Here is a 9326-nt window from a genome sequence, read left to right as displayed (position 1 = left end):
GGGTGTTAAAGCCAGTTCTTGGGCAGACTGACCTGGGTTTGAGCGGACAGCGCTCTCAAGATGACCAGTGGCGGCCAATGTCTCTCAGGTTGTTGACCGGCTTAGCTGACCAATGGTGTTGAGTGTCTCTCTGGTCATTGGCCAGCCAAGCTGACCAATGGCAGCCAGCGTGTGTCAACATCTCCCTGATTAGGGTTTTTGGTAGTTTGGATGAACACCCCCCCCACCCACCTCCCGGTGAGGCACTTGGTGGGTGATACTTTCCCCCTCCACCCCTACACACTCTGAGGGTTGGAGGATGCACCTGGAGGCATAAGATGGTGCCATGTAGGGTGGTGCCGAGGGAGGGGGTGGCAGCTCCGGCTGACAGGAGGGAGGGGGTGCAGGGGTTTCCCATGGGGTAACGCTTCCAATCTGGGGTCACCACATGACCTCTCACCCACCCCGGACCCCCCCCCCCCCCCACCACCGATGGGACAAGAGATGGGAGGGAGACTGACCAAGGGATGTGTGCCCTCTGCCCCCACACACACACACACACCCGCCCCCACCAGGACCCACAGATACTAACCCCACAGGCCGTCCAGTGATTGGCTGTGGCCGCTGGTATCCGCCGGGATGCGGCCTTCCCCACCGCGCCCCTCCCTCCCCTCCTCCCCAACCCTAGGGGCACAAGGTGCGGCGGAGGGGCCTGGGGTGAGGGAGGGCCGGAGGACCGGGTAGGGAGGGCAGGAGCCGGGACTGCCCCAGGACGGAGGGGAGGGTCGGGGGTCGGGGACCGTCTGCCAACCCCGGCCAGTTACCTGGCGATGGCCCCGCCCCCCGGCCCCTTGCCCTCGGTGTCGCTTCCGGTGTCTGAATCGGTCAGTGTCAGCTCAATGGTCATCAGCACCCGCTGGGTGTCCCCAGCCCCGGCCCCCACTGCCCCTGCACCGCCCCTCCCAACGCCCTCCCGGCGGGCTAACCGCTATTTCCGCTCCCTCTTGGACTCCGAGGTCTTCGCCTTCTTCTCACTGGCCCCCTTGCCGCTCTTGCTCTGGTCCAGGGTGGCGTAGAGGACGGGACCCTGACCGGGAGAGAGGCCGCATGGAGGTCAGCCTGTCCCCAGTACCGATCCACCGACCGCCCTCCATCCCCAGAACCGAGCCATCTCCCCCCCTGCCCCCCACCAGTACCGATTCACCACCTCCCTCCCTCCCTCCCCAGCACCGATCCACCACCCCTCCCTCCCTCCCCAGCACCGATTCACCACCCCTCCCTCCCTCCCCAGCACCGATTCACCACCTCCCTCCCTCCCTCCCCAGCACCGATCCACCACCCCTCCCTCACACACCCACTCATCTTCACAATTCACCTCCCTCCCTCCCTTCACCAACCATCTCAAATTCTGGATTCACCCCCTCCCTCCCTTAGCAACCCCCTGTTTCCCTCACTCAGCCCCATCCCTTACCCCATCACTCTCTGCCCCTCCTCCCTTGCCCTCCCCATCTCCCTGCCTATTATCGGTCTCACCCCCTCCCTTCCCCCCATTTTCTCCTTCCCTCCCAGTCCCCTCCTCACTCATCTATCCCCTCCACCGTTCTCAATTCCCTCAACTCCATCCATATCCCCCATTGCCTCCCCCTGAAATCTTCCCCTTCCCTCAATCCCTCTTGACCCCAATGCACATCCAATCCACTCCCATCCCTCTCCTTCAATCCACCCCCATCCCCCGCCACTCCACCCCATTCCCACCCATTTTCCCTCCCCCCGTTCCCTTCCCCTCCCCAATCTCCCTCCCTCCACATCTTCTCTCTTTCCCCAATGCTTCCCCTCCAAACACTGCACCTCCAAAACCCCCTCCACCCATCGGACGACCAACCCCCTCCACCTCCCCTCCCCTCCCCTTGCCTTGCCCACCCTTGGCTCCTGTGTATCCCTCTTCCCCAGACCTCAGTCAGATCAGGGGGACTGGTCATCCTCAAGAGTCGGGCAGTCCTCTCGATCCATGGGCAGAGAGCTCCGGTCTTAGAACCCTCCCTTCCACCCAGCAGGTTTCGTACTCACCTTTGTCCCGGTCCCAGACTTCCCGCTGGCCTTCCCACGTTCCGCAGCACTGCAGGGGGAATAGACCAAATGTACCATGGTTATCCAGGATCTCACGATTGGATGCAGGGATTCAGGGGTTTATATATAGAGGAACGAATCCCCCGGAGCGGGTTAACAGGCTGGGATCTAATCCAGGGGTTCAGGGGTCTATATATAGAATAACAGATCCCCACTCCAGGAACTGGGCTGGGATCTGATCTCCTCCAATCTCTCTCTCTCTCTTTCTGATTGTCTCTCTCTCTTTGACTCTGTTTCTCTCTGTTTCTCACTCTCTCTGTCTCTCTGTTTCTCTCTCTCTGTTTCGCACTCTCTCTGTCTCTCTTTCTCTCTCTCTCTCTCTGTCTCTCTCTCTGTCACTCTCTCCTCTCTCATTCTCTCCCCCTCTCTCTCTCTGCCTGTCTTTCTCTGTCTGTCTGTCTGTCTTTCTCTCTCTCTCTCTCTCTCTCTCTCTCTCTGTCTCTCTCTCAGTTTCTCTCTGTCTCTCTCTCGCTCTGCCTCTATTGTTCTTTCACTCCCTCTCAGTCTCCCCCTCTCCCTTCCCGCCATTCCCTCCTTTACCTGGCTCCTTTGAAGAAGATGGTCTCACTCCTTGCCCGTCTCCGAACAACGTAGCGGAACAGGTATAGTCCTCCAACGATGAGGAGAATGATGCCAAGGAATGTGCCGATGATGGCTCCCGATACAACTCCAGCACCGATGGGGGGGACTGTGGAGAGCAGACACAGGGAAGCTTATACCCACTGCTTGCAGTAATGTGCCATCACCGAGACCACGGCGCTCCCTCTGTACCGACCCACAGCACGTCAGCTGTGGGACCCCTCACTCCTGCCTCGGTCACGCTGGACTCGCTGTCCTGAATCGCTCCGGCCCCCACACCCCTCCCCGTCACTGGAACCCCCTCTATCCCCCACACTCCTCCCCCTCTCTGTAACCCCCTCCAGCCCCTCCACCCCTCCCCATCCCTGTAACCCGTGGCAGCCATGCCTCCAGCTCCGTGTGCCCCATGTTCTGGAATCTCCAGAAGAATCCTATGCCTCCCGTCACCCCCTCTATCAGCTCCTGCCCTGTCTACCTCTCCCTGGGCTGAGCTTGAGCTGGGTAAAGCTGATGGTTCAGCGCCCTTTACAACATTTCAGATATCGTGAAGTGGTTTTGAGGTGAATGACATCGTTGGGAAGCTCGGACTCAGGTGGACAATTCAATCTTGACAACGGGCTTTGAGTTTGCTTACTTCTGTCGTAGACTGTCAGGTGAACATCTGAGGAGGTTCCGACCACATCTGGAGGGTTCTTGACGTCACAGGTGAAGGTACCGTTGTCGATGTAGTCCAGGTTTCTGATGACAATTGAGCCATCGTGCTTCGATATGTCGCCAACCCACTCCACTCTCCCCCTGAACTGGCCCCACTTCTCGATGTAAGGAACTCCGTTGCCATAGTGAAAGATCTGGAATGTGAATGAGGGGAGATTTATCCTGGCACCAGGTGTAAGCATGCCCTTACACTGTCCCATCACACGCTCCCAGGGCACGGGTCAAACACAGGATGAAGCTCCCTCTACACTGTCCCATCACACACTCCCAAGGGTAGAACACAATCTTCCTTGAAAAGTGCACAGATTCATGTATGTGCACAGGACGATCCCACACTCCCTGCACACTGTGGTGTCAGGGTGAGGAGGGTGAGTGACCTGCGGTTGTTGGATAAACTGCTGCTTCCACCATCCCCTCAGGCTGAGCCCCGGCTGTGTCGCCATGGTGCCATCACCCCTTCAACCCGAGTCCCAGCCCGGCCCAGTCACCCGGCGCCTTCCAGTGCCGATCACCAAATGTCCCCAACCTCAGGTAACAACCACCAAAGCGGTACTCACTGAGATAATCTCCCTGGAGTTGTCAGGACGGAATCTCCAACTCAGTGTGGTGAGGTCAGAGACATATTCACTGGACCAGAATCCACAGTACAACGTCACGTCCGAGCCCACGGTTTTATGGAGGTTGTGGTGTGTGGACACTGAGATGGCGTGTGTCGGGCTCAGCACTGACCAAGGGAAAGAAAGTTTGTTAATCCCACTCCCTCACACCGTCCCTCATTGACCCCTCTCCCCCAGCGCCCCGTGTCACTGACTGTATCCCCACTGACGTTAATCCCTCTCCCTCACACCGTCCCTCAGTGACCCCTCTCCCCCAGCGCCCTGTGTCACTGACTGTATCCCCACTGACGTTAATCCCTCTCCCTCACACCGTCCCTCAGTGACCCCTCTCCCCCAGCACCCCGTGTCACTGACTGTATCCCCACTGACGTTAATCCCCCTCCCTCACACCGTCCCTCAGTGACCCCTCTCCCCCAGCGCCCCGTGTCACTGACTGTACCCCCACCGACGTTAATCCCTCTCCCTCACACCGTCCCTCAGTGACCCCTCTCCCCCAGCACCCCGTGTCACTGACTGTATCCCCACTGACGTTAATCCCCCTCCCTCACACCGTCCCTCAGTGACCCCTCTCCCCCAGCGCCCCGTGTCACTGACTGTACCCCCACCGACGTTAATCCTCCTCCCTCACACCGTCCCTCTGTGACCCCTCCCCAGTGACCCGTGTCACTGACTGTATCCCCACTGACGTTAATCCCTCTCCCTCACACCATCCCTCAGTAACCCCTCTCCCCCAGCGCTCCATGTCACTGACTGTATCCCCACTGACGTTAATCCCCCTCCCTCACACCGTTTCTCAGTGACCCCTCTTCCCCAGCGCCCCGTGTCACTGACTGTATCCCCACTGACGTTAATCCCCCTCCCTCACACCGTTTCTCAGTGACCCCTCTTCCCCAGCGCCCCGTGTCAGTGACTGCATCCCCACTGTTGCTAATCCACTGATTTTAATCCAGCTCCCTCACAGTGTAGAGGGTGCTCACAGGTTGATTGGGTGGTGAAGAAGGCGCAAAGCATGCTGTGGAATATAGGGACAGGAGTTACCAATGGAACATCCATTATGGAACAGAGGGACCGAGGGGTACAAGTGCATAGTTTGTTGAAAGAGGCATCACAGGTAGACAGGGTGGTGAACGTTGGCCTTCATCATTCAGGGCACTGAGTACAGGAGTTGGGACATTATGTTGCCATTGTATAAGTCGTTGGTGAGTCTGCCCTTGTAGTTCTGTGTGCAGGTTTGGTCATCCTGTTATAGGAAAGACATAGTTAAACTGGAAAGAGTGCAGAGAATATTTCTGAGGATGTTGTCAGGACTCGAGGGCCTGAGTTATAAGGAGAGGTTGGCCAGGCTGGGTCTTTATTCCTTGCAATGTAGGAGACTGGGGGGGTGACCTTATGGAAATATTATTTAAAATTTAAAATTTAAAATTATGAGAGACATAGGAAAGGTGGACGGGAATGGTCTTTTCCCCAGGGTAGGGGAATCCAAAGCTAAGGGGCATAGGTTTAGGGAGAGAGGGGAAAGATTTAAAAGGGACTTGAGGGGCAACTGTTCCATGCAGAGGGTGGTGAGTGTGTGGAAAAAGCTGCCAGAGGAAGTGGGTGATAAGAAGATTTTTATCAGTCACATGTGCATCAAAACACACAGTGAAATACATCTTTTTGCGTAGTGATTTTGGGGGGCAGCCCGCAAGTGTCGCCACACTTCCGGCGCCAACATAGCACGCCCACAACTTCCTAACCTGTGCGTCTTTGGAATGTGGGAGGAAACTAGAGCACCCGGAGGAAACTCACGCAGACACGGGGAGAACGTACAAACTCCTTACAGACAGCGGCCGGATTTGAACCCGGGTCGCTGGCGCTGTAAAGCATTATGCTAACCACTATGCTACCATGCTGCGTGCGTGACACGTACAATAGGATCATTTAAGAAGCACTTGGATAGGTACAAGGAGGGGCGGGGCTTGGAGGGATATGGGCTGAACACAGGAAATTGGGACTAGCTGGGTGGGGACGGTGGTCGGCAGGGACTGGTTGGGCTGAAGGGCCTGTATCCGTGCTGTGTGACTCTGTGACTCTGTGCTGGCCACCAGCCAGGGCACCAAGTCTAACAGCTGGGATGTCAAGTTGCAGCTTTGTAAAACATCAGCCAGGTCTCACCTGGAGCATCACAAGTTCTGGCCACCCGACTACAGGGAGGAGGTGACTGCCCTGGAGAGGGTGCAGAGGGGATTCCCAGGGCGCTGCCTGCATTGGCTGTAAGAAGAAACTGGATGGGCTGGGTCTGTTTTCCCTGGAGCCGAGGAGGGTGAAGGGTGACCTGATCGAGACAGACAAAATGATAAGATAACAGACAGGATGGACCATGGTGGGGTGGGGGGGTTTAAACCAGAGGTCGCTGGTGTTGAGAGGTTGAAGGTTCAGTGGGGAACTGAGGGGTAATGTTTCCCCCCAGAGAGGGTTTGGAATGTGGACCGCACTGCCTGAGGGGGTGGGGCTGGGGGCAGAGACTCCCATCACACTGAGGTACCCGGACCACACTGAATCACCGGGCAAGAGACGGTGCGGACCGAGGGCTGGGAGATGGGATCTGTGTAGATGGGTCCAGGGGTTGGCATGGATATGGTGGGCTGAAGGGCATGTGTCTATGCTGTATGACTCGGTGATGATGTGAATCCCGAACTCTCTCCCATCACACACTCCCAGGGTCAGACAAAGGGTGAAGCTCCCTCAACACTGTCCCATCACACACTCCCAGGGCACAGGTCAGACACAGAGTGGAGCTTCGTCCACCCAATTCCTGTACTGGCTCTCTGCAAAAGTGAAGGATTGTGAATTCCTTTCCAGTGACTGGGCTTTAGATTCCATACTCCGCCTCCCTCAATGGTCATCCCACAGGATGGCATTCCGGGGAGTGTTGCATGGGCTGCTGGTATTCCGTGGGAACAGAACAACAAATAGCTGAAAGTGGCTGGATGTGTTTTTCTGCGGAACCACTCAACATCCCCCACACTATTTTACACACACCGGACCACCCGTCTCCGTCAGTGGGGATTAACCCCCTCCCACACACACACACTGACCGGCAGCCCGTCTTCTGTCGTTGAGGATTAACCCCTTCACTGCCTCACACCAGGCTGACCGTCCCCTGACAGTGGGGATTAACCCCCTCATCCCCTCTCCCCACCCACACATGCCGGGCAGCCTGTCCCCTGTCAGTGGGGATTAAACCCCTCATCCCCTCTCCCCACCCACACACACCGGGCAGCCTGTCCCCTGTCAGTGGGGATTAACTCCCTCACCCCCTCTCCTCACCCACACACACCAGGCAGCCTGTCCCGTCAGTGGGGATTAACCCCCTCACCCCCTCTCCCCACCCAAACACACCAGGCAGCCTGTCCCCTGTCAGTGGGGATTAACCCCCTCACCCCCTCTCCCCACCCAAACACACCAGGCAGCCTGTCCCCTGTCAGTGGGGATTAACCCCCTCACTCCCTCTCCCCACCCACACACACCGGGCAGCCTGTCCCCTGTCAGTGGGGATTAACCCCCTCACCCCCTCTCCCCACCCACACACACCGGGCAGCCTGTCCCCTGTCAGTGGGAATTAACCCCCTCACCCCCTCTCCCCACCCACACACACCGGGCAGCCTGTCCCCTGTCAGTGGGGATTAACCCCCTCACCCCCTCTCCCCACCCACACACACCGGGCAGCCTGTCCCCTGTCAGTGGGGATTAAACCCCTCATCCCCTCTCCCCACCCACACACACCAGGCAGACCGTCCCCTGACAGTAGGGATTAACCCCCTCATCCCCTCTCCCCACCCACACACGCCGGGCAGCCTGTCCCCTGTCAGTGGGGATTAAACCCCTCATCCCCTCTCCCCACCCACACACACCAGGCAGCCTGTCCCCTGTCAGTGGGGATTAACCCCCTCACCCCTTCTCCCCACCCACACACACCAGGCAGCCTGTCCCCTGTCAGTGGGGATTAAACCCCTCATCCCCTCTCCCCACCCACACACACCGGGCAGCCTGTCCCCTGTCAGTGGGGATTAACCCCCTCACCCCCTCTCCCCACCCACACACACCAGGCAGCCTGTCCCCTGTCAGTGGGGATTAACCCCCTCACCCCCTCTCCCCACCCACACACACCGGGCAGCCTGTCCCCTGTCAGTGGGAATTAACCCCCTCACCCCCTCTCCCCACCCACACACACCGGGCAGCCTGTCCCCTGTCAGTGGGGATTAACCCCCTCACCCCCTCTCCCCACCCACACACACCGGGCAGCCTGTCCCCTGTCAGTGGGGATTAACCCCCTCATCCCCTCTCCCCACCCACACACACCGGGCAGCCCGTCCCCTGTCAGTGGGGATTAATCCCCTCTCCACAGTCACTGACAATTTCATGACATCTTCAACACGTGGCCTGCTCCACTCTCTCGCTTAAGCCTGTCCCAGTCGTGCACCCTGCCTACACGGCACCCCCCTGCCGGTAGCTGGGGACGGCAGGGTGGGTGGGATGTTGTGCAGGACCTTACCCGTGAGTGCGTACAGCACAGCGATGCAGCAGATGGTTGTGGCTCTCCCGTTGTGGTGCATGTCTGCGCCAAGAGCTTGTGATGGAGCAAACGGTAAAGGTAGAGGAGTCCTCCCTGAAATTTAGTGATGCCCCTGCTGTTGCTCAGCCAGCCCTTGTCCTGCTCTCGATCTCGATTACAGAATGTCACCAGCCGCTTTTAAGCCGCAGTGACCCCGCCCCAGCAGGCAGGCCTGTGGGCCGGGGGCTGGGGTGGGCTGGACCGTGGCACTGACAGGGAGTGAGGCTGCACTGGGCGGGCATTCAGAGCCGGCACAAAGGGGCGAGTGTTCAGTGACAGCGCTCACACACTCGCACACGCACACACTCACACTCACACACAAGCACAGAGAATTCCAAGGATTGTTCTGGAACAAAGGAGAAAGTCTACTCGCCCGTTGGCATACGGGGGAGATGTCACTGAGCGACCATCACTGGTATTACCAGTTAACTGCCTGCGTCCTGAAAACCTCACTCTGTCCAAACAGGGCACAGCCAGGCAGAGTGTTCACTGCATCCTGATCCTGGGGCTGGCAGTGGGGGCGGTTGTGTGTGGAATAACAGATCCCCAGGAGTGAGGGACAGCCTGGGGTCTAATCTAGGGGTCAGGGGGTTTTGAGAGAGAATAACAGATCCCAGGGGACAATCTAATCCAGGGGTGTGGGATGTTGACAGATAGAGCACAGAACGGTACAGCACAGACACAGGCCCTTCGGCCCACGATGTTGCACCAAGCTA

At 58.2% G+C, this 9326-nt stretch overlaps 1 protein-coding gene across 1 annotated transcript; it reads right to left on the bottom strand.

Moving 5' to 3' along the window:
• Nucleotides 1-244: 244 nt before the first annotated feature.
• Nucleotides 245-8727, bottom strand: mpz (myelin protein zero). The gene is made up of 6 exons (XM_052035065.1): nt 8551-8727; nt 3957-4123; nt 3320-3533; nt 2647-2794; nt 2047-2095; nt 245-1066 (listed from the first exon to the last, which is right to left on the bottom strand). Exons 1-6 carry the CDS (start codon nt 8609-8611, stop codon nt 968-970), a joined length of 738 nt encoding a protein of 245 aa, XP_051891025.1. The 5' UTR covers nt 8612-8727; the 3' UTR covers nt 245-967.
• Between the last annotated feature and the right edge of the window lie 599 nt (nt 8728-9326).

The sequence above is a fragment of the Pristis pectinata genome, chromosome 20, assembly GCF_009764475.1.
Source record: "Pristis pectinata isolate sPriPec2 chromosome 20, sPriPec2.1.pri, whole genome shotgun sequence".
Taxonomy (NCBI): Eukaryota; Metazoa; Chordata; class Chondrichthyes; order Rhinopristiformes; family Pristidae; genus Pristis; species Pristis pectinata.
This window is presented reverse-complemented; position numbering and strand designations above follow the sequence as displayed.

Excerpts from the sequence above, each read along its gene's own strand:
- mpz (XM_052035065.1), bottom strand. The coding sequence starts at position 8,611 with ATGCACCACAACGGGAGAGCCACAACCATCTGCTGCATCGCTGTGCTG. Across the intron at positions 4,124-8,550 it reads TGTGCTGTACGCACTCACGG|TGCTGAGCCCGACACACGCC; the intron begins GTAAGGTCCTGC and ends TCCCTTGGTCAG. Across the intron at positions 2,096-2,646 it reads ATCTTCTTCAAAGGAGCCAG|TGCTGCGGAACGTGGGAAGG; the intron begins GTAAAGGAGGGA and ends TTCCCCCTGCAG.